The 24,363-nt window shown below is 45.9% G+C and overlaps 1 protein-coding gene, 1 long non-coding RNA gene and 1 other non-coding gene across 5 annotated transcripts in view; 2 read left to right on the forward strand and 1 right to left on the reverse strand.

Annotated features, from left to right (window-relative positions):
* Positions 1–370: 370 nt before the first annotated feature.
* TRNAS-CGA (transfer RNA serine (anticodon CGA)) lies at positions 371–452 on the forward strand. Its single transcript has one exon. It is a non-coding gene; the product is annotated as a tRNA-Ser (tRNA).
* An 11,307-nt stretch (positions 453–11,759) lies between these two features.
* On the forward strand, positions 11,760–16,439 carry LOC136395283 (uncharacterized). Its single transcript, XR_010749306.1, has 3 exons — positions 11,760–12,259; positions 12,728–13,934; positions 14,304–16,439. It is a non-coding gene; the product is annotated as an uncharacterized lncRNA (long non-coding RNA).
* Positions 16,440–17,200: 761 nt separating this feature from the next.
* Positions 17,201–24,363, reverse strand: part of RNF41 (ring finger protein 41) — a 33,727-nt gene continuing 26,564 nt past the window's right edge. For all 3 annotated transcript variants that reach the window (XM_066369750.1, XM_066369749.1, XM_066369751.1), the window contains 4 exons: positions 22,519–22,790; positions 20,802–20,937; positions 20,289–20,392; positions 17,201–17,569 (listed from right to left, as the gene is read on the reverse strand). In XM_066369750.1, coding sequence (XP_066225847.1) covers positions 17,218–17,569; positions 20,289–20,392; positions 20,802–20,937; positions 22,519–22,790 — 864 coding nt within the window. In that variant the 3' untranslated portion in view covers positions 17,201–17,217. The remainder of the gene's footprint in view (positions 17,570–20,288; positions 20,393–20,801; positions 20,938–22,518; positions 22,791–24,363) is intronic.

Raw genomic sequence — 24,363 nt, forward strand, 5'->3', positions numbered from 1 at the left:
AGCATCACTCACCCCTCACAACTTGTCCCAGCGCTCCTCCCCCTCCTGAACCCCAGGAGTCCCCTAGCCGCCACCCTCGGGGCCCAGCCCAGCCCCTTACCTTCAGACTGCTTTCTCTGCAGGCCACGCCAGTGCCTCATAAATAGTTTTGAGCTCCTTGAGACCCTGAATCTTCACTGGGCGGGTGACCCTCCCGCCCTGAGTCTCCCGGTACACTGACTCTTTTCTTTGAGTGGCACAGGGAAGAGGTAAGGAGTTGAGTCGGGGGCGAAAGGGGTCGGTCGGAGAGTGTGTGTGTGTGTGGGTTGGGGCCTACATTCCTGCGATGCACACCCCTTCTGTAAGCGCGAAGAGAACCACAAGTTGGGAAGTCACGGTGGCCGAGTGGTTAAGGCGTTGGACTCGAAATCCAATGGGGTTTCCCCGCACAGGTTCGAATCCTGTTCGTGACGGCCGCTTTTTCCTCCCGCCCTTCAGGTGTAAAGGGAAAGCCTCGTTTTTGCACTTTGTCTTCCGTGTACTTTACCTTTCTGTCTCGGAAATAGAAGCCAAAAGGTCTCACCCTCTGGATATGGTGTGCCGGGGTGGGGGTGGGGGTGGGGGTGGGAGGGGTTGTGGGGGCCACGGAAGCTTGGTTATGCACAACCGTATGGGCTGTTTGGAATACAAGGCACTTCAGAATTCTGTAACTTCAGGTTTGCTAGCAGACCTTTAACATTGTTTCATGCTTTTGGGAAGGAACAGCAAAGGAGTTGAAGAACGGTTACTTAACGTAACTTTTGTTTGGGAATGTCAATGCCTGTGTGCTATAAGAGTCAAAACTGGAGTTTCCAGGACAAGAGTGCACCTTTGGAGTTTAGGACCAGAAGTCATTTCTTGTAGGTCTGACTACTTAAAAAAGACTCAGGAAACAGGGCATTCTTTCATTTAGATTTCCTTGAGAAGGGGGAAGTAGCCTATTTAAACAACTCCTGCAGATGCAGCTGGAGCTAGTGTGGGAAGGTAACTACTACTTTTTATTTATTTATTTATTTTTTGTATTTTTCTGAAGTTGGAAACGGGGAGTCAGTCAGACTCCCACATGCGCCCAACCGGGATCCACCCGGCATGCCCACCAGGGGGCGATGTTCTGCTTATCTGGGGCGTTGCTCCACTGCAACCAGAGCCATTCTAGCGCCTGAGGCAGAGGCCATAGAGCCATCCCCAGCGCCCAGGCCATCCTTGCTCCAATGGAGCCTGGGCTGCGGGAGGCGAAGTGAGAGACAGAGAGGAAGGAGAGAGGGAGGAGTGGAGAAGCAGATGGGCGCTTCTCCTGTGTGCCCTGGCCAGCGATCGAACCCGGGACTCCTACATGCCAGGTCGACGCTCTACCACTGAGCCAATCAGTCAGGGCAACTACTGCTTTTTATTAAGTGCTCATTTTGTGCCAGGTACTGTTCTAAGTTCAAGTATTAGAAACCACGCTAGGGAATTAATCTCTTCTCTAACCTGTACTCACTTCACCCAGTTCTTCCCATCCCCCAAATACTGATTGTGAGGAGCTAGGATATTTGTGGAGGACATTCTTTCTGTATTTCGTTTCTTGAACAGCACTGCCTTCTCCAAGAAGGATCCCCAAAGGACAGAAAGCTCAAAAATAACTCACAGAGCTCTCTACACATTTTACTTTGGAGTTTCCTGCCTTTATACTATTGCTTATGCTGTTCTTTTCAAGGTCACCCTCCTTACTGCCTCCAGCCCAGCCCCATGGTGATCACTTTCCATCCTGCACATAATTTTACTCCTCCACCTTGAGGCTCTTGATTACTCCAGCTGGAACCTTTCAATCTACCACCACCATTCACTAGATTGCATGCACAGAATCTCCTTTGATACACGTCTGCAAAAGTTGATTACTTAAAAAGATCAAATCACGCCCTGGCCAGATAGCTCGGTTGGTCAGAGCATCGTCCAAAAACATAGAGGTTTATGGTTCGATCCCTGGTCAGGGCACATACAAGAACAGATGTTTCTGTCTCTCTCCTGCTCTCTCTCTCTCTCTCTCTAAAATCATTAAAATAAACATTAAAAAAATAAAAGAAGGCCCTGGCCAGTTGGCTCAGTGGTAGAGCGTCGGCCTGGTGTGCAGGAGTCCTGGGTTTGATTTCTGGCCGGGTTTGATTTCCGGTCGGGGCACACAGGAGAGGCACTCATCTGCTTCTCCACCCCTCCCCCTCTCCTTCCTCTCTGTCTCTCTCTTCCCCTCCCGCAAGGCTCCATTGGAGCAAAGCTTGCCTCAGGCGCTAGAATGGCTCTGGTTGCAACAGAGCAACGCCCCAGATGGGCAGAGCATCGCCCCCTGGTGGGCTTGCGGGGTGGATCCAGTCCGGCGGATGCGGGAGTCTGTCTGACTGCCTCCCCGTTTCCAACTTCGGAGGGATAGAAAAGAAAAAAAAAAAAAAGAAAGAAAAGAAAAACCAGCAAGCTCGATGGATGCCCATGGCTGGCTGCAGCAGGAAGGCATGCCTAAGGGCAGTGGTCCCCAACCTTTTTATTAAAAAAAAAAGAAAAAAAAAAGATCAAATCTGTCCACTTTTCTAAGGGCTGAGTGCAAGCTGGACCCATCATTTGCTAGAGCCTTCATTTGGAAAATAGGGATAATTGTGTGGACTACAGGAGTTAACTATGTGAAAAAGCACTAAAGCATGCACTCTGTAGCTGGAGACCTTACACCTTTCCATTGCTGCTTTTAGTCTCGTTTCTCTCACTGCTCTTCCATATTCCTTACCTCCATCCACTGGCATTCGTTTAGTTCCTGGTATTGTATTTGTCCATGTTCATGCAGTTCCCTGCCTGAAATCATCTTTAATATCCTCACCTTCTATTCAATCTCCACTTAAATGTTGGTTTTCCTGGAAAGTCTTCTGTAATCACCTATTGCCCACCATGTCCAGCACCCTAATCTTATTACGTGAACTATTTCTTCCCCTGTAGAAAATAAACACTCGGGCCTGACTAAGTGGTGGCACAGTGGATAGAGTTGGCCTCGGTCTCTGAGCACCCAGGCTCGAAGCCCTGAGGTTGCTGGCTTGGGCCTGGACTCATCCAGCTTAAGCCCAAGGTCGCACGGGGGCAGTGGCTCAGCTGGACGACCTCCTCCCCCTATTAAGGCACATAGGAGAGAGCGAACAATGAACTAAGGTGCCACAGCTATGAGTTAATGCTTCTCATCTTTCTTCCTTAATGCCTGTCTCACTAAAAAATACATAAATAAAATAAACTCTTGGCACATATAAGGTGCTAAAGATAATTTTGTTGAGTACATGGATGCTTTTTGCAGTAGTTATGTGCAGTAGTTATGTGGATATGTTTTATTTTTTATGTTGGTTTTTTATGTGTACATGTTTTAATCTTCACTCAGACTGTACTATAAGCTTCTTGGGAGTTAGGACTGTATTTTATTTAAGACTTTATTTACTCATTTTATTTTATTTTTTTTTCATTTTATTTATTTTTTACAGAGACAGAGAGAGAATCAGAGAGAGGGATAGACAGGGACAGACAGACAGGAATGGAGAGAGATGAGAAGCATCAATCATTAGTTTTTCATTGTGCATTGCAACACCTTAGTTGTTCATTGATTGCTTACTCATATGTGCCTTGACCGCGGGCCTCCAGCAGACCGAGTAACCCCTTGCTGGAGCCAGCGACCTTGGGTTCAAGCTGGTGGGCTTTTGCTCAAACCAGATGAGCTTGCGCTCAAGCTGGCAACCTCGGGGTCTCGAACCTGGGTCCTCTGCATCCCAGTACGATGCTCTATCCACTGCGCCACCGCCTGGTCAGGCTATTTACTCATTTTAGAAAGTGAGTGGGGGGAGGAGCAGGAAGCACCAATTCCCGTGTGTGCCTTGACCAGGCAAGCCCAGGGTTTCTAACCAGTGACCTCAGTGTTCTACTGCGCCACCACAGGTCAGGTACTGTGTATTTATATGTAATTCTTCTATTAGGTCTTAAACGTAGATGTGATCAAATATATACTGTAATAGAACCTAATCAACTCAGGAGTCAGCTTCCTACTAAATCCCATTTTGTGTGTATTTTCAGATTTAAGTATCTGGAGAGCCAAGACCAAAATTGACCAGCAGAGGGCAACTGACAACTATGTTGTAAAAGGAAGGCTCCATGTTTCATAAAATGGAGGATCTGTACTGCAAAGGAGAACCTGGCCTCAGTTGCTTGGTACTTAGGAGATCCTATCTTTTGCTCTTAAATGCTTCTCTGGTAACTTTCCGGGGTGAGATGCTAAGGCTTCTAACTTTCATGAATAGTAGATAACTTCTAATTTTTACCATCCCTACAGCCCACCCCAATTCCCCAATTCTTTCATCCTTCTCTTTCCATCCCAACAAATCCTGTCTCTCTTTCTTTGTATTTCATGATCAGACCCCTCTCTCTCTCACTATTCTTATATCTTACATTCTACCCACTGGCATTCTTTAGTTTCTTCTGGTCAGTTTTGACCTTATTTATCTGCTCTTAAATGACCTTCTCCTATGCTTGCAATCCTATTCATTTCGACCTCCTAAGGAACTTTCCGTAATTACTCTTCCATGACATGTTCAGATTCTCCTGCTCCAATGGGTCAACCCTTCATTGATTCAGAACAAACAAAACTACACCTGATGCAAACCACGGCATTGTTTTCTACTTCCTTTCTGCCTCACCTCCATACTATCTTAAAACCCTATGGTAGAGCCTGACCTGTGGTGGTGCAGTGGATAAAGCGTGGACCTGGAAATGCTGAGGTCGCCAGTTCGAAACCCTGGGCTTGCCTGGTCAAGGCACATATGGGAGTTGATGCTTCCTGCTCCTCCCCCCTTCTCTCTCTCTGTCTCTCTCTCCTCTCTGTCTCTCTCTCCTCTCTAAAAATAAATAAATAAAATTTAAAAAATAATAATAAATAAAAAAAAACCTATGGTAGAATTCTTTGCTAAATTTGAAATTATTGATTTATTTATGGGCTTCAGAGACACTGTATTCTTGTTTTTCTCTTAGAACAGTAATTTTCAATCTTTTTCATGTTGTGGCACACAGAAACTAATTACTAAAATTGTGTGGCCCTTGCCTGACTTCTGGTAGCGCCGTGGATAAAGTGTTGACCTGGAAAGCTGAGGTCGCTGGTTCAAAACCCTGGGCTTGCCCGGTCAAGGCACATATGGGAGTTGACGCTTTCTGCTCCTCCTCCCTTCTCTCTCCCTCTCTATCTCTCTCTTCTCAAACATGAATAAATAATAAAAATAATTTTAAAATTGTGTGGCACTCCAAAAAATATATTTTTTGCTGATCAGACAAAAAAATAGGTATATTTTTGATTCATTCACACTGAATGGCTATTGTTGTGTTGGCTGTTGTCATTTTTTAATTTGACAATCTAAGGGAAAAGAACTCAGTTCCCTTAATTCAAGTCAGGCTTTGCATGTTTCGTGTAGCACACCAGTTGAAAATCACTTTTACAACACTGTTTCATCAACAAGTAAATTAAGGTCTTACTTTACAAACTATGTTTCTTTAAAAAAATTAACTGCAAAGAGAGAGTTGTTTGTCCATCTCATTTGTTTTCTCTGTTCTTCTGGGGAATTTTAGCAAGGCTTCATTCTCTTCCCTCCTCATAAGACGAAAATCTCAAGCCACCATTCCAAGAATGGCTTCTCAACTAAACCATGTTCCTTTATCTCTAGCTGTTTGTATAGCTTAACTAATGTCATCTAAAACACAACTCCTTTCCCAGAATTACATTCTTAACTTTTTTTATTTATGTTAATATTGTTCTCAATTCCATCATTCATCAATCAGTGCTTCCTCCATCACATCATGTTTTATCTTTTTTAAGATTTTTATTTATTTATTTTGAGAGAAAGAGGAGGGAGAAGCAGGAAGCATCAACTAGTAGTAGTTGCTTTCTTTAGGTGCCTTGACGAGACAAGCCAGGGATTCGAACCAGCGACCTCAGTGTTTCAGGTCGTTGTCACTCTATCCACTGCGCCACTATAGGTCAGGCAGTGTTTTAAAGATTTAAGTGTGGTGAAACTGGGGCACCTGGAAGGCCATTGTAACAAAAGCATGAATTACATAATGTGATGGAGGCCTGGCCTGTGGTAGCGCAGTGGATAAAGCATCAACCTGGAACGCTGAGGTGCCAGTTTGAAACCCTGGGCTTGCCTGGTCAAGGCACATATGACAATCAATAAACAACTAATGTGAAGCAGCTATGAGTTGATATTTCTCATTCCTCCCCCTCTCTTCCTTCTCTCTGTAAAATCAATAAATAAATCCTAAAAAAACCATTTTTTTAAAAACACTGTTTGTCCAGGAACTTCAATGCTGTCTGATTAAACACATGCTCCTATCATCAATAACACCTGCCTAAGTCACCCATTTTTTTTTGTTTTTAAATTTTTTTTTCATTATAGAGAGGAGAGAGAGAGAGAGAGAGAGAGAGAGAGAGAGAGGAGGGGGGAGGAGCAGGAAGCATCAACTCCCATATGTACCTTGACCAGGCAAGCCCAGGGTTTTGAACCGGCAACCTCAGCGTTTCCAGGTTGACGCTTTATCCACTGCGCCACCACAGGTCAGGCTGTCACTCATTTTTTATCATTAATTATTCCCAGTAAATTACCCCCAATCTAATCAGGCTGGACATTTCCATGTAACAGCCTAATTCCTTCTCTCATAAATCTCCTGTTTCTTCACTTTATAACCAATGACTAGCTAATGCCATCCTATACTGATCTTTTTAGCTAGGAATTCTTTTTGGATTTTTATTGATTTTTTTTTCTTTAGAGATAGGAGGGAGAGAAGCGGAAAGCATCAACTCATACTAGTTGCTTCCTGTATATGCCTTGAGCAGGCAAGCCCAGGGATTTGAACTGGCGACTTCAGTGTTCCAGGTCAATGCTTTATCCACTGCGCCACCACAGGTCAGGTCTTAAAGTTGCTTTTATGTGACTAGTAAGCTAATGTGTGGGAATCTAACACATAAGAATTTAATATTAGCCTTACCAATAGTGGTGCAGTGGATAGAGTTGTCGACCTGGAACCCTGAGGACCGAGGTTTGAAACCCTGAGGTTGCTGGCTTTGGCAAGAGGTCACTGGCTCAGCTGAAGCCCCTACCCCTGTCAAGCTACATATAAGAAGCAATCAGTGAACAACTAAAGTGACGCAACTACGATTTTCATCTCTCTACCGTCCTCTCTCTCTCTCTCTCTCTCACTCTCTCTCTGTCTCACTAAGAAAAAAAAAAAGAAAGAAAGAAAAGAAAGCATGACCTGTGGTGGTGCAGTGGATAGAGCATCAACCTGGAATGCTGAGGTGGCCAGTTCGAGCCCCCCCCCCCCCCCTTCTTGGTCAAGACACATGCGAGAAGCAACTACAAGTTGATGCTTCCCGCTCCTCTCCCTCCCCATCTTCTCTCTCTCAAAATCAATAAATAAAAGCTTTCAGAAAAATAGCATAGCCTGACCAGGTGGTGGCACAGTGGATAGAATGTTGGACTGGGATGCAGAGGAACCAGGTTCAAAACCCCAAGGTCACTGGTTTGAGCGCGGGCTCACTAGCTTGAGTGCAGGGTCCCTGGCTTGAGCCCAGAGGTCGCTGGCTTGAGCAAGGGGTCACTTGCTCTGCTGTAGCCCTCCAGTCAGGGCACTTATGAGAAAGCAATCAATGAACAACTAAGGTGCTGCAACTACGAGCTGATGCTTCTCATCTTTCTCCATTCCTGTTTGTCCCTCTCTCTCACTAAAAAAATAATGTTATACCCTTCCAAGTTGTTGACTTGTTCCAAATGTGGCGTGGATCTCTGCAGTTTATCCAGTAAAGCAAATCATTAGAGGACTTGAACTGAAATGATCTCAACTTACACTTGTTCCAGGAATGCTGTTGTTGTACAAGACATTCACAGCTAGCCTGACGTGTAGTGGTGCAGTAGATAAAGCATTGACCTGGAACACTGAGGGTGCTGGTTTGAAACCCCAAGTTTACCTGGTCAAGGCACATTTAGCAATTGATGCTTCCTGCTCCTCCCCCCCTTCTCTCTTTCTCTTCTCTCTAAAATGAATAAAGTCTTAAAAAAAAACATTCACAGCTAGTTTATGAATGACATTTAAATGACTCATTACTTCAAAAAAATTTTTTTTAAAAACTGACGCATTGGCCAACTTTATAATTTATCTCTTTTCCTGATTTTATTCTAGATTACTTCTGGAATTTCCCTAAGGTCCCATTCCTAGCCTTCTTGTTCTCTCCTTTCATGTTTGCATTAATTCCTAGAATTTCTTGATCACTTCTGGGCAGGTAACTCCCAAATCCACAACTTTAACCCTAACTTCTTGCTCTTAAGTTCCTGACACACATTCTCATTTAGTGACTAAAGAATGCTATATGGAAGCACTCAAACCCAGTGTTCGCTGAATGAGCTCATTACACTTCACCCCTGAAACCTGCCAGTCCTCTCCGCCCTATTCAGGTTAATGACACCGTCTTCTCATTTATAGAATAGAAACCTGTCTTTATGACTCAGCTTTGGGTAAGTACCCCTGTTAAGTGCAGTGGTTAGGAGCACAGGCTTTGGAATGACTTTCTGGGTTCAAATCCCAGTTCTGATAGCTGTGTGAATTTTGTCCTTTGTCTATTTCCCCCCATAGAAAATGGAGATGATAATAGTGCCTTTTAATAAAGTTGGGATGGGTGCTGGTTGGCTCAGTGGTAGAGTATCAACCTGGTGTGTGGAAGTCTTTTTGTGTGTGTGTGGCAGAGAGAGTTAGAGAGAGGGACAGAGAAAGACAGACAGGAAGGGAGATGAGAAACATCAATTCTTTGTTGCGGCTCCTTATTGTTCATTGATTGCTTTCTCATATGTGCCTTGACCGGGGGGCTACAGCAGACTGAGTGACCCCTTGCTCGAGCCAGAGACCTTGGGCTCAAGCTGGTGAGCCCTGCTCATACCAGTTGAGCCTGTACTCAAACTGGCAACCTCGGGGTCTCGAACAGGGGTCCTCCACATCCCAGTCTGACGCTCTATCCACTGCGCCACTGCCTGGTTAGGCTGGTGTGTGGAAGTCTTGAGTTCAGTTTCCAGTCAGAGCACACAGAAGTGCCCATCTGCTTCTCCATCCCTCCCCCTCTCACTTCTCTCTCTTTTTCTCTCCTCTCCTCCTACAGCCATAGCTTGATTGGAGTGAGTTGGCCCCAGGCACCGAGGATGGCTTCATGGCCTCCACCTCAGGTACTAAAAAATGGCTCTGGTTGTAATGGATCAAGGGCCCAGATGGGCAGAGCATTGCCCCCTAGTAGGCTTGCCAGGTGGCTTCTGGTTGGGATGCATGTGGAAATCTGTCTCTGCCTCCCCTCCTCTCACTAAAATTGAAAAAATAAAATAAAAATAAAGTTGGGATAACTAATGTTTAATGCTTAGAGTAGTGCCTGACCAGGCGGTGGCGCAGTGGATAGAGCATCGGACTGGGATGTAGAGGACCCGGGTTCAAGACCCCGAGGTCACCAGCTTGAGCACGAGTTCATCTGGTTTGAGCTAGGCTCACTAGCTTGAGCCCAAGGTCGCTGGCTTGAGCAAGGGGTCACTCGGTCTGCTGTAGCCCCCAGGTCAAGGCACATATGAGAAATCAATCAATGAACAACTAAGGAACCGCAATGAAGAATTGATGTTTCTCATCTCTCTGCCTTTCTGTGTCTGTCCCTATCTGTCCCTCTCTCTGACTCTGTCTCTCTCTCTCTCTCACACACACACACATAATACTTTAGTGTCTCACTCAGTAAATGCTTGATGTTACCCCTTGCCTCATGGCCAATCTGATCCTTTCCATAGTTTAGCTCCAATGATACCTCTGAGAAGCATTCCTTCCTCGTCCTATTGTACTTTGTCCTTATCTATTAGCAATATACTATCCTGTATTCCCCATTGTTTGTTGAAGTGCATCTACTAAGCTGAAATCTTTTTTTTCTTAAGTGAGAAGTGGGGAGGCAGAGAGACAAACTTCCACATGTGTCCTGACCAGGATCTACCCGGCAAGCCCTCTATCTGGCAATGCCCTGCCCATCTGGGGCATTGCTCCATTGCTCAGTAACCAAGCTATTTTAGCTCCTGAAGCAAGGCCATGGAGCCATCCTCAGCATCCAGTGCCAACTTGCTCCATCTGAGCCATGGGTGCAGGAGTGGAAGAGATAGAGAGAAGGGGGAGGGGTGGAGAAGCAGATGGTCACTTCTCCTGTGTGCCCTGACCAGGAATCAAAGTCAGGATGTCCACACACCAGGCCAATGCTCTACCACTGAGCAAACTGGCCAGGGCTGAAAATTCTTTTAAAGACTTGTTTTTTGGCCCTTGCCGGTGGCTCAGTGGCTAGTGTCGGCCTAGCATGTGAACATCCTAGGTTTGATTCCCGGTCAGGGCACACAGGAGAAGCGAACCCCCCTCCCTGCCCCTTTCTCTCTCTTTTCCCCTCTTATGGCTTAATTGGTTCCAGCATGGCCCCAGTGCTGAGGATAGCTCAGTTGGTCCAAGGGCGGCAGTCTCAGGTGCTAAAAATAGCTCGGTATTCAAGCATCATCCTGGTTGGGCGGCATGTGGGAGTCTGCCTCACTATCTCCCCTCCTCTCACCTAAAAAATAAAAGCCCAAGCCCTAGCCGGTTGGCTCAGCAGTAGAGCGTCGGCCTAGCGTGCGGAGGACCCGGGTTCGATTCCCGGCCAGGGCACACAGGAGAAGCGCCCATTTGCTTCTCCACCCCTCCGCCGCGCTTTCCTCTCTGTCTCTCTCTTCCCCTCCCGCAGCCAAGGCTCCATTGGAGCAAAGATGGCCCGGGCGCTGGGGATGGCTCTGTGGCCTCTGCCTCAGGCGCTAGAGTGGCTCTGGTCGCAACATGGCGACGCCAGGATGGGCAGAGCATCACCCCCTGGTGGGCAGAGTGTCGCCCCATGGTGGGCGTGCCGGGTGGATCCCGGTCGGGCGCATGCGGGAGTCTGTCTGACTGTCTCTCCCTGTTTCCAGCTTCAGAAAAATGAAAAAAAATAAAAATTAAAAAATTAAAAAATAAAAAATAAAAGCCCTGGCTGGGTGACTCAGTGGATAAAACATCCTCCCAAGGTCATGGGTATGTATAAGAAGCAATCAACGAGTACACAACTAAATGGAACTAAGTGCAACAAGTTGATGCTTCTCTCTTTTACTCTCTCTCAAATCAATGGAAAACAATTTTTTAAAAAAGACTTGTTTCTCAATTATTTGTATATCTCAAATGCCTAGCCACTACATCTGGCACATGACAGGTATGCTATAAGCGGTGGCTGAGTGAACCTGTCAAGTTTTTCTCTGGATGTTTCTTGTCTTCTTTTTTGCTTTGTTTCAAGCTCTAATCCTCTCTTGCATGACTTACTGTAAAGCTTATTATCGTTGTCACCAGTTTTCGCTAAATTCCCATTGCCAATAAAATCATGAGTTGGAAGTCACTCTTCTCAAAAACTTACCTTTAAAATTTTTGGTTTTTTAAATTTTTTAAAAATTTTTTTTAATTTATTCATTTTTAGAGAGGAGAGAGAGAGACAGAGAGGGAGAAAGAGGAGAGAGAGAGAGAAGGGGGGAGGAACTGGAAGCATCAACTCCCATATGTGCCTTGACCAGGCAAGCCCAAGGTTTCGAACCGGCGACCTCAGTATTTCCAGGTCGACGCTTTATCCACTGTGCCACCACAGGTCAGGCAGTTTTAAAAATTTTTTAAGACTTTATTTATTTTAGTGAGGAGAGAGAGAGACAGAAGGGGTAAGGAGCAGGAAGCATCAACCCCTATATGTACCTTGACCAGGCAAGCCCAAGGTTTCGTACCAGCAACCTCAGTGTTCCAGGTCAATGCTTTATCCACTGCGCCACTACCAGTCAGGCAAAATTTTTGTTCTTTTTATTCATTCATTTATTTGTTTAGAGAGGAGGAGAGGTAGACAGACTCCCGCATGTGCCCCAACCTATATCCACCCAGCAACACCCCCCCACACTGCCAATGCCATCTAAGACTGATGCTCAAATCAACTGAGCTCTCTGCAGTGCCCAGGACAATGCTTGAACCAATAGAGCCACTGGCTGAGAGGGAAAGAAGGGGACGGGGCAGGGGAGGAGAAGCAGATGGTCGCTTTTCTTGTGTCCTGACTGGGAATCACAACCAGAATGTTGCTCTAACCGACTGAGCTAAACAGCCAGGGCTAAGTAAAATATTAAACCAGGCCCTGGCCGGTTGGCTCAGTGGTAGAGCGTCGGCCTGGCGTGCGGGGAACCCGGGTTCGATTCCCGGCCAGGGCACATAGGAGAAGCGCCCATTTGCTTCTCCACCCCCACCCCCTCCTTCCTCTCTGTCTCTCTCTTCCCCTCCCGCAGCCAAGGCTCCATTGGAGCAAAGATGGCCCGGGTGCTGGGGATGGCTCCTTGGCCTCTGCCCCAGGCGCTAGAGTGGCTCTGGTCGCGGCAGAGCATCGCCCCTTGGTGGGCAGAGCGTCGCCCCGGTGGGCGTGCCGGGTGGATCCCGGTCGGGCGCATGCGGGAGTCTGTCTGACTGTCTCTCCCCATTTCCAGCTTCAGAAAAATACACACACACACACACACACACACACACACACACACAAAATATATATATATATATATATATATATATATATATATATATATATATATATATATATATATATATTAACCAGCTTTCTCTACAGTTCTCTCCTCATACTCCTGAACTTAAAAGTTTAGAATGGATTGGCAAACTTTTTTTTTTAGCAAGAGAGACAAAGACAAAGAGACAGAGGGACAGATAGAGACAGGCAGGAAGGGAGAGAGAAGCATTAATTCTTCATTGTGGCACCTGAGTTGTTCATTGATTGCTTTCTCATATGTGCCTTGACTGGGGGGCTCCCGCAGGCCACATGACCCCTTGTTCAAGCCAGTGACCTTGAGCTCAAGTCAGTAACCATGGGGTCATCTCTATGATCCCACGCTTGACCACGCTCAAGCCAATGACCTTGCCCTTAAACTGGTGAGCCTGCACTCAAGCTGGCAACCTCATGGATTTGAACCTGGGTCTCTCTGTAGGGACAGAAACATCAATCTGTTTCTGTATATGCCCTAAGCGGGGATCAAACTGCCAACCTCTGCATATTGTATGCTGTAACCAACTGGGCTATCCGGCTAGGGCATTATAAAGGACCAAAAAAGCAAACATTTGAGGCTTTGTAGGGCTTAGTTCTGTGCAACTACTCAACTCTGCTGTTGTGATCTAAAAGCAGCTATAGACTGGCAGGGTAGCTCAGAGCGTTGTCATAATACACCAAGGTTGCAGGTTTGATCCCCAGTCAGGGCATATAGAAGAATCAAGCAATGAACACATATATAAGTGAAACAAATTGAAGTTTCTATCTTCCTCTCTAAAATCAATCCATAAACATTAAAAAAAAATAAAAGTAGCCATAGACAACATGTAAACAAACGAGCATGGCTATGTTCCAATACAATTTTTTTTTCTTTTACAAAAGCAGACAACAGGCCTGACCTGTGGTGGCAGAATGGATAAAATGACAACCTGGAATGCTGAGGTCACTGGTTGGAAACCCTGGGCTTGCCTGGTCAAGGCACATAAGGGAGTTGATGCTTCCTGCTCCTTCCTCCCCCCCTTCTTTATCTCTCTCTCATCTCTCTAAAATCAATGTCTTTTAAAAAATATAAAAGCAGACAGTGGGAATGCAAGCTGTAATTTGCCAAACTCTGATCTACCACTTATGAAAAAGTCTTTCCTGGTACCCATCACAATCAGTGGCTATATCTTCCCTCCGCTCACACATTGCTTGCAAAACCACTTACAACACTTCTATCTTACTATATGCTCACCTCCATTAGGGAGTGAGTCTTTGAAAGTAGGTGCCATTTTTTTTTTTTTTTTTTTGCTTTTTTCTGAAGCTGGAAACGGGGAGAGACGTCAGACAGACTCCCGCATGCGCCCGACCGGGATCCACCCGGCACGCCTACCAGGGGGCGACGCTCTGCCGAGACCAGTCACTCTAGCACCTGGGGCAGAGGCCAAGGAGCCATCCCCAGCGCCCGGGCCATCTTTGCTCCAATGGAGCCTTGGCTGCGGGAAGGGAAGAGAGAGACAGAGAGGAAGGAGGGGGGGAGGGGGGGAGAAGCAGATGGGCGCTTCTCCTGTGTGCCCTGGCCGGAAATCGAACCCGGGTCCCCCGCACACCAGGCTGACGCTCTACCGCTGAACCAACCGGCCAGGGCCGGTAGGTGCCATTTTGCTACATGAACTCCCCATCCCCTTCCCAGTGAATTCATTGCAGAATAGTCTGAATATTGTCTCTAAAAATCAAATCTACCCTAAAGGGAAGATTTGGTACCATTCATGACATTCAAAAGAATGAGCAACAGGTTCTGAAAGTAATTTTGGAGGAAATTCAAGAAAAAGAAAGCACTTCTGGTACTAGAGTACATATGTTGGCCTCTTATGCTCTATATACTGTGATGTGTTCACCATTACTTTATAGTCAGACCTTGTGTGTATTGAAGTGTAATATATACTCAGTTGGCACAGGAATGTCCTTATGTTCCCACCCCTTAATCCCACTAGAGTATCTACAGTACTATTAAACTTACATTAGGTGCATGATAAATGCTTAACAAATTTAAAATGTAATACTCGGGGGAAAAAATATTTTCTTTTTCTCGTGACAGGGAGGTGGCAACAAATGCCTACCAAAGGGTTTATAGAGGTTTGACAAGCATACCAGGCAGCCAGTCGTTCCAGGTTCCCTTCCTCACATTTGCTTTCTTGGTTAAGAGGCATTAGGGGTAGAGGCTTCCCTGTTTATGATGTAATCCTAGATTCCAAAGCAAAGATGGAACAGGGGAGAAAGGTACATATGTATCTTCTGTGCAAAGTGTCCCCAAATCCCAGGAATGCAAGACTTGGGATTTGGGGCAGAGGCAGACCCTGGAAAAAACAAAATTCAGATCACTAGAGAGAGAGAGAGTGTTCACTGCTACGGAACGGGAGACAGGAGAAGAGGATGTAAGAGGCACACGGAGCAAAGATGTGAGGTGCCCACTAACCTCAGCAGACGTCCTCCTAAAACAGGTTAGTTCTCAGACAAGGATAGGTTACAAGGTAAGGAAGTAGTAAGGAGAATTAACGTGAGAAAAAGGCCAAAGCAGAGGAGAAACCTTCACAAGAAGAGGTGTGAGATTGAATTAAGAATTTATAGTTGAGTGAAAGGTTTATTAGTGCAGTCAACACCATAGAACAGCACATATAACAACCAGCAACCTGTAGAGACACGAGTGCAAAGGGTGGGGAAGCTGCCAGCTTCCTGGCTCCATCTGAGGGTGACAACAGGAGGGCGTGTGCCGTGCTAAGGCAGGCAGGGGCAGCAGGGAATGGAAATGTAGTAACCAGATTAAGTATAGCAGCATTTTCAAATTCCTGAGCACAATGTCCCGGAGCTGGAACATGACTGTTCCTACTCCCTTCAAGTTGTATCCCTCCACTCCAATCCCAGTGGAGCCATGACCCAACTACCCAGGCCTTCAGCAAGCTGGCCTGGAATAAAATTCCAAAAAGAGAAGAAGCTGTTATATGGCCATCTCTCTTTAACCCTACTCCCACCTGCATATGAAAATAATCACACCCACTATCTCTACCCTTCTCTTACTCTGCCAGTCACCCTAGAGGTCAAGGAATGCCCCAGGTGGTCTGAAATGGAGCTGCACTCATTAAGGGGCATGGGTGAGACAGAGTACACCCTATTCTCAGAGACAAAGACAACTTCTATCCCACCTTGCCTGGTGAAGCTTAGAACCCAGATACATATCTTGAAGGAAATGGGGGAGGGAAGTTTCTTCGAAACTAATACTCTAAATCTAGAGTTCTATGCTGAGACCCTGAAAGGGTCAGGAGCAGAGTTCTCCAGAGCGCTCAGGCATCGATGCTGGACTGTCATGTCCATCACTGGAACAGAGGACGCTCCTAATCTCCGATGGGGTCATGGAGGGTTGGGGCAGACATAAGTTCAGCCAAGGACTCCTTTGCCCTTCTTATATTAAAGCCAAAGGTTGTGCTGAAAAGGAAAAATATAAAACAGACCCCACCCCTATCCCACCCTATCCAGAATCCCCACCATAGGAAAAGCAAAAGAAAAGTTTTAAGTTTTGTTAATTTTTTTTCTTTTTCCTTTCTTAGAAAAAAAAAGTAAATAAATTAAATTGCCAACAATGTGGCTGGGCTGGAAAAGTGGGGTAGCCATAACCAGGCCATTCTAAAAAAAAAAAAAAAAAAGTGGGAGGGAGTGAAATATAAACAAACAATGGCCAAAGGAAATGATCAAAATAACTAGTTACAATCACAGGGCTGGACAGGGGGCTATGGAACTACTACAGCCTATGCCACAGGAGGCAGTTGCCTATCTGATTTCAGCAAAAGTCAGAGTTGCTTCTTGATGAGTATATTCACCCCAGCTGACTAACCCCCTACCCCCATTCCCATCATTCCCTAATAAAGAGGAAGTGTAGGAAAGAGCTCATCTGTAAATTTTCGGCAACCCAACCTGCACACCCAGGTGGGAGCCCACGCCTTTAAGGTGGGCTAAACGAAGGTATTGCTTGGCACAGAGGTCCAGTCTTCCCCTAAGGGCCATCAAGGATGGCCAGTTACTGGCTCATTATTTCTAAAGTTTTGGTTCCACCCTTACCATTTCTTCAGGATGTCTGCTCCTCAGAGTTGCCCTCTAAATGTTTCGAGTCAACAAGCCTGCCTACTCAGATTCCCTGCTTTTGCAGGAGGGGAATGATTAAGATTTCTCACTCGACCCTGATCCTCTACAGAAAAAGAATATCTTTGTGCTTTCTGAAAATATCTGGAACCAGGGACCCTAGAGAAGAAAACAGATATAGAGGTGGGGACTTTCCCAACTACTCTGAAGATTTATAGACATCTTATGGGAAGAAATTAGACAAAAGAAGGAAATCTGGGTTTCCCACCTGAAAGGCTGAGTAAAGTGTTCCAGGGCCCTTCAGTGACAAATGAGCAGGGAGATGTGTGGCTCAAGGATAAGCCACAGTATTAAAGACAGTGGAGAGGACTCAGGGCTCAGTTACTAGAGCGATGAGATTTTCTGATTTCCATCTCTTCCTCACAGCCCGCCGAGATCTATATCTCTTCCACACCATGCGCAAATATCATGACAAGCCCTGGCTCCTGCACCATGTCATCACCCATATGCTGGTTCTCACAGGCCATCACGACAACAGCCTGCTTGCCAGGGATGCGTTTGGCGACATAGTTCTCATAGTACCGCCGGTTCATCTGTCTTGTCTCTAGTGTGGCCAGACCCTGGGGCCAGCTTCGCTCATGGGCATTTTCTATCAGCTCGTTGACAATAGAGGCAGGACAGCCACTCTCCACCAGGGAGCGCTTGATTACAGCCTGGAGTACAGCATCTGGGGTGGAGATCATCCCTCCCCAGCGGGTCACTCTTGCTGGCTGTAGGGAGTTCAACCACCTGTGTGGAGGGAGATGGAGATGGTCATTTCAGCTCATACTTTTTCTCTGCATTGCTTCTTTTCCTAATAGGAATGACTTTCCACTCTGCAATTAGCTTAACCCTATTCTTTCTTCTTTCCTTTCATCCATCCATCATTGATTCAGAAACTTGTTTTTTATTTATTTTATTTTATTTTTAATATTTTTTATTTACTGATTTTTTAGAGAGAGAGAGACAGAGAGAGAGAGAAGGGGGAGGAGCAGGAAGCATCAACTCCCATATGTGCCTTGACCAGGCAAGCCCAAGGTTTCGAACCAGCGACCTCAGTGTTTCAGGTCGACGCTTTATCCCACTGCGCCACCACAGGTCAGGCTGATTCAGAAACTTATAATCTTTCCCTAGCTGGTCCCATCTGAATCACCACATATTATTCACCAGATTAAATTGCATGAGTGTAAGGTCCATTATTTTTCTTAAAATTCCCAATATTTTTTAGTCCTGGACAAATAGATTGATTGGCTGGAGCGTCATCCCGAAGCACAGAGGTTGCCGATTTGATTCCCAGTCAGGGCACATACAGAATAGATCGATGTTCCTGTCTTTCTCTCTCTCTAGAAAAATAAAATAAAATCCCAATACTTAGCACACATTGTACCTGGCACATGCTAATTGCTCAAGAAATGTTTGGCTGTGGCTGGTTGGCTCAGTGGTAGAGTGTCAGCCTGGTGTGTGGATGTCCCAGGTTCAATTCCTGGTCAGGGCACAAAGGAGAAGTGCCCATCTGCTTCTCCACCCCTCCCCTCTCACTTCTCTTATCTCTCTCTTCCCCTCCTGCAGCCATTGCTCAATTGGAGCAAGTTGGCCCTGGGTGCTCAGGATGGCTCCATGGCCTCCACCTCAGGTGCTAAGAAAAGCTCAGTTGCTGAGCAACAGAGAAATAGCCCCTGATGGGCAGAGAATCGCCCCCCTTGTGGGCTTGCCAGGTGGATCCTGGTCAGGGTGCATGTGGGAGTCTGTCTCTGGCTCCCCTCCTCTCACTGAGTAAAACACACACACACACACACACACACACACATTTAATGGCCCTGGCTAAACAGGTAGGGCATTAGCCCAAAGCACAGAGGTTGCCAGTTTGATCTCTGGTCAGGGCACATACAGGGACAGGATGATGTTCCTGTTTCCCTGGCTAAAATCAATAAACAAAAATTAAAAAGAAAAAAAGAAATGTTTATTGAAGGAAGCAATTATTCCTCTATACTATGTCCCCTCTATTCCTGACAGCAGAACTATTTGCACTATACATATATTGATTCACCATGAACAGTTTAGTGCAGGGGTCTCAAACTCAACTCAGCATGTTTGCCGCAGAGCAAGATCACAGCCGTTCGGCGGGCCGCACTAGGTCTACAAAAGGCAACTGTTACGCAACACTTTTCTCACTGCAGTTGAAAACAAAAAAAAATCAGTACAACAAGCACAACTGTACATGCAGTTTACTCAGTGTCACAAAACGACCAGAAACTGTAGTTCGCATCACAACTGCTGTTAACTAAGCTAATATCTAGCTAGGATGCTAGAGAAATGAAAAATACAAGTAGGCCCCTAGGCTTACTTAATTTTATCCAAAATATTTTGAACTTCGTGGATTAGTCTGCGGGCCGCACAAAATTGTTCGGCGGGCCGCATGCGGCCCGTGGGCCGCAAGTTTGAGACCCCTGGTTTAGTGTTTGAGATATATAGGACTCCAGAATTGAAATATCTTAGACTTTGCTTGTTTACTTCATTGCACTTTATTGCATTTTTAAATCATTTTCTGGGATTTGCACTCTTTTCTTCTCTGGAAGTTAGCTACCTAAAGATGTACATATCTTCTGTTTCTTTTTTTTTTATGACAGAGACAGAGAGAGGGACAGATAGGAACAGATAGACAGGAAGGGAGAGATGAGAAGCATCAATTCTTCACTGCAGCACTTTGTTAATTGATGGCTTTTCTCATATGTGCCTTGACTGGGGGGCTACAGCTGAGAGAGTGACCCCTTGCTCAAGTCGACAACCTTGGGCTTCAAGCCAGTGACTTTTGGGCTCAAGCCAGTGACCAAGGGGTCATGTCTATGATCCCATGCTCAAGCCAGCGACCCCGCACTCAAGCTGGTGAGCCCGTGCACAAGCTGGCGACCTCGGGGTTTCAAACCTGGGTTCTTCATGCCCCAGTCCAATGCTTTATCTACTGCGCTATTGCCTGGTCAGGCTCTTTTTTCTTTTTTAAAGATTTTATTTATTGATTTTACAGAGGGGGGGGGAGCAAGAGGTATCAACTCATAGTTGCTTCCCTTTCATTGGTTGCTTGTCGTATGTGCCCTGACTGGACAACCCCAGGGTTTTGAACCAGCAGCCTCAGCATGCCAGGTGAACGCTCTACCCACTGCGCCACCGCAGACCAGACTCTTTTATTTCTTTTTGGCCCTCCTAGCATAGCACTTTACAGCCTTTAATACAAGGCTTTGTACATGTGAGTACTCACCTAATTCTGGAGAAACTGTTTCCTTGTGTAAGCTCCCTTCATCTACCCCCAAAAATAAGAGATCACATACTGTGTCCCAGTCCTTCATCCCAACAGCTGAAAAGTAGTGGCTCTCGCCCAGCCTTATTACCCTCCTTCTGCCACTCCCCTGCTCTTCCTCCTTCCAGGGTTCAATGCCAGGTTGTGGATTAACTCCACATCCTGAGTGACACTCACTCTAGGATCTCATTGTATTCAATTGTTTCCTCCAGGTTCTGAAGATTGGGATTGACACTGCGGATTGCACGCATGTATGCCTTCAGCAGCTGGATATCTCGCTTCTAGTGGAGGGAAAGAGAACCAGGGATGATGGTTAAGGCAGAGAGCAGATGACAGACAAAAGTTAATCTGAGAATGAGGGCAACTGGGAGTTCAAAAGAACCACCAGATTGTAAGCTTCATGAAGACTGGGAAATGATTGCTTCATCCACAGCTATATCCCCAGTGCTTATAAAGTGCCTTCATAGAGAAGGCAGCTGATAAATGTTAGGTAGTGAATGACATTGAGGGGATGAAGGGAAGGGAGAAGAGCTCCCATCTGATTCCCTGCTAAGCCGCAGGCAGAGTGTCTCCTCAGCCAGGTGCACAGCAGAGGCACAGATCTGCAGCTCACACGGTGCTTATCACTCACAAGCATGTGGTTATTTGCATATTAGGGACATGTTTTTCCCCATGTTCTCTGGGCCCTACCTGCTCTGCCAGCTGGTGTTTGTGTTCAGCTGAGGTCTTCTCCAGTTCTGCGATGCGTGCCTGCTGCTGCTGTACCACCGAGCGCAGGTGCTTAATGCAGTTGTGGTTTGGTAGCTCATCTTTGGGCATCTCCAGGCTGCCGCCAAGGGTGGGAAAAGAAAATAGGAGCATTCAGTGCGACGTGTAGGCAAAGGCAGAAACTTGCTGAGAAGGCTTTCTCCTACCCCAAATTTCTAACATTCATTCATATCTTTTCTTTTTTTTAAGATTTTATTTAATGATTTTAGAGAGGAGAGAGAAAGGCGGGAGTGGAAGAGAAGGGGGAAGCATCAATTCATAGGTAGTTGCTTCTCACATGTGCCTTGACCTGGCAGGGTTCTGAACTGGCAACCTTAGCATTCCAGGTTGACACTCTATCCACTGCGCCAGCACAGGTCAGGCCATTCATTCATTCATTTCTTTCTTTCTTTCTTTTGTGACAGAGACAGAGAGGGGACAGGTAGGGACAGACAGACAGGAAGGGAACAGACAGGAAAGGAGAGAGATGAGAAGCATCAATTCTCCATTCCAGCACCTTAATTGTTAATTGATTGCTTTCTCATATGTGTCTTGACCGGGGGGCTACAGCAGAGCGAGTGACTCCTTGCTCAAGTCAGCACTTTAGGCTCAAGCTGGTGAACCTTGCTCAAACCAGAGGAGCCCGCGCTCAAGCTGGTGACCTCAGGGTTTCGAACCTGAGTCCTCCTCATCCCAGTCTGACACTCTATCCACTGCACCACCGCCTGGTCAGGCCCATTCATTCATTTCTAACTTCGGTCCTTCCTCTTGTGTTTCTTCACTCTCCTCCCTAGCTCTACCCTCACCTCTCTGCTATCTATTTTCTCTGGGCTTCTTTCCTTCTCTAAGACAGTGTTTTATCTACTATATGGCTGTCCTTTCCTCCTACAGATTCTGCCTGTGCATTCATCCTAAGAAGCTCTAGATTCACACAGCCCTAGCTATTAGCATTTAATTAAATATTGCATACCCCAAAGAAAGAAAAAAAAATAGGGCAAGAGGAAATATAAGGCTGGAAATTAGAGCAGTCAATCTGACAAAGAGCAGGTAATACTGAACAAAAATGAAAGAATAAAATCAAGTTTTTAGTGTTCGCCTGACCAGGCGGTGGCGCAGTGGATAGAGCGTCAGGCTGGGATGCGGAGGACCCAGGTTCGAGACCCCGAGGTCGCCAGCTTGAGCATAGGCTCATCTGGTTTGAGCAAAGCTCACCAGCTTGGACCCAAGGTCACTGGCTCGAGGAAGGGGTTACTCGATCTGCTGAAGGCCCACGGTCAAGGCACATATGAGAAATAAATCAATGAACAACTAAGGTGTCGCAACGAAAAACTAATGACTGAAGCTTCTCATCTTTCTCTATTCCTGTCTGTCTGTCCCTATCTATCCCTCTCTCTGACTCTCTCTCTGTCTCTGTAAATTAAAAAAAAAAAAGATTTTAGTGTTATCATGCAGATTGCTGAATTGCTATCTCCCTTATATAAGAGCAAAAAAATCATAGTTGTAAACAGCATGAAAGTGAGATCTTGAGGCAGGATGCCAGGGCGACCAAGAAAACTCCTTGCTTATATGCCCCTCAGCCAGTGAGCAGGGGACCCAGAGACAGGAGTATAAATGGGAAAACCCTTATCCATGTGGGGCAGAAGAAGGGAAGGAATCTCACCCGCAACCCTGCTCACAGGTCACAGGCCGTTTTGGGTTGTGCTCACAGTCACTGAGGTGAGACATGAGGTTGTCAAGCCGGACAACAGCACTACAGCCAAATACAGCGTTGTCGCAGGCAATCTGCAGCTTTGACAACATGTTCCGCATGATCCGAGGTACTGGGCGCAGGTGGGCAACCGTCACTACACTACGGTCCACCGGACATGTCTGCTGTTGAGAGAACCACTGGGTGATGCAGGCATTGCAGAACGCATGCTCGCAATGAGGTGCCTAGAGGGAAAACAGGGCAAAAGAGAATTAGCAGGACCTAAGAGTCTGTGTATATGACTCAAAAAGCCTTTGAGCAGCTTCCAGGACCAGAGGTCCCTGGGTCGCAACAAAGTATAGCTCCACTATGAGTAAGCAAGGTATTGTGAGGACAGGCTTCAGATATGTTTTCTGTCCTCAAGATTCCAACTGGATTGTGACATAAGAAAAACAAGTAGCAATAAGTTATATAACAATAAGATATAAATAATATTCCAGAACAATAGGAGTAAGGAGTAACAATGACATAAGGTAATCCATTATTAATTGCCAACTGGATTACACACACAATAATTACCAAAGAAATTCAGAGGAGGGTGAGAACTTTCCAAGCTAGGTCAATCAAGACAGAATTCAATATGGATCTTGAAAGATAAGGAGAAGGGAAGGAGGACAAAGATTTATTGGCAAAAGTTCAAGGTAAGAAAGCAAAACCGGCCTGACCAGGCAGTGGTGCAGTGGATAGAGCATTGACCTGGATGCTGAGGACCCAGGTTTGAAACCCTGAGGTCACTGGCTTGAACATGGGATGATAGACATGACCCAATGGTTGCTGGTTTGAAGTTCAAGGTCGCTGGCTTGAACAAGGGGTCACTGGCTCTGCTGTAGCCCCCTGGTCAACGCACATATGAGAAAGCAATCAATGAACAACTAAGGTGCTGTAAATACGAATTGATGTTTCTCATCTCTCTCCCTTCCTGTCTGTCTCTGTCTCACTCAAAAAAAAAAAAAAAGGCAAAACAGAACAAAAGCCCAGAACTCTCCTAGGGAGAGGTTAAGTGTCCTCTGTGTGGGTCCAAGTTCATATTTTATGAGAGCTACTTTGCCCCAAATCCCGTGCCTACACTCCAAAACAGGAATTTTTTTTGTAGAATCACATTTTTTTTTTTTTTAATTTATTGATTTTAGCCTGACCAGGCAGTGGCACAGTGGATAGAGCATCGGACTGGGATGCAGAGGACCCAGGTTCAAGACCCCGAGGTCGCAGGCTTGTCCGCGGGCTCATCTGGTTTGAGCAAAAAGCCCACCAGCTTGAACCCAAGGTGGCTGGCTCCAGCAAGGGGTTACTCGGTCTGCTGAAAGCCCACCATGAAGGCACATATGAGAAAGCAATCAAAGAACAACTAAGGTGTTGCAATGCACAATGAAAAACTGATTGATTGATGCTTCTCATCTCTCTCTGTTCCTGTCTGTCTGTCCCTGTCCCTCTCTCTGACTCACTCTCTGTCTCTGTAAAAATTTAAAAAATAAATAAATAAATAAATAAATAATTTATTGATTTTAGAGGCAGAGGAAAGATGAAAGGCATTGATTTGTTGTTCTACTTATTTCTGCATTCACTGATTGATTCTTTTAATATTTTTTAATTTATTCATTTTAGAGAAGAGAGAGAGAGAGAGAAGGGGGGGAGGAGCAGGAAGCATCAACTCCCATATGTGCCTTGACCAGGCAAGCCCAGGGTTTTGAACTGACAACCTCAGTGTTTTTTGTTTTGGGGTTTTTTTTTTGCAGAGACAGAGTCAGAGAGAGGGACAGA

This window comes from Saccopteryx leptura, chromosome 2 (assembly GCF_036850995.1).
Source record: "Saccopteryx leptura isolate mSacLep1 chromosome 2, mSacLep1_pri_phased_curated, whole genome shotgun sequence".
Classification (NCBI taxonomy): Eukaryota; Metazoa; Chordata; class Mammalia; order Chiroptera; family Emballonuridae; genus Saccopteryx; species Saccopteryx leptura.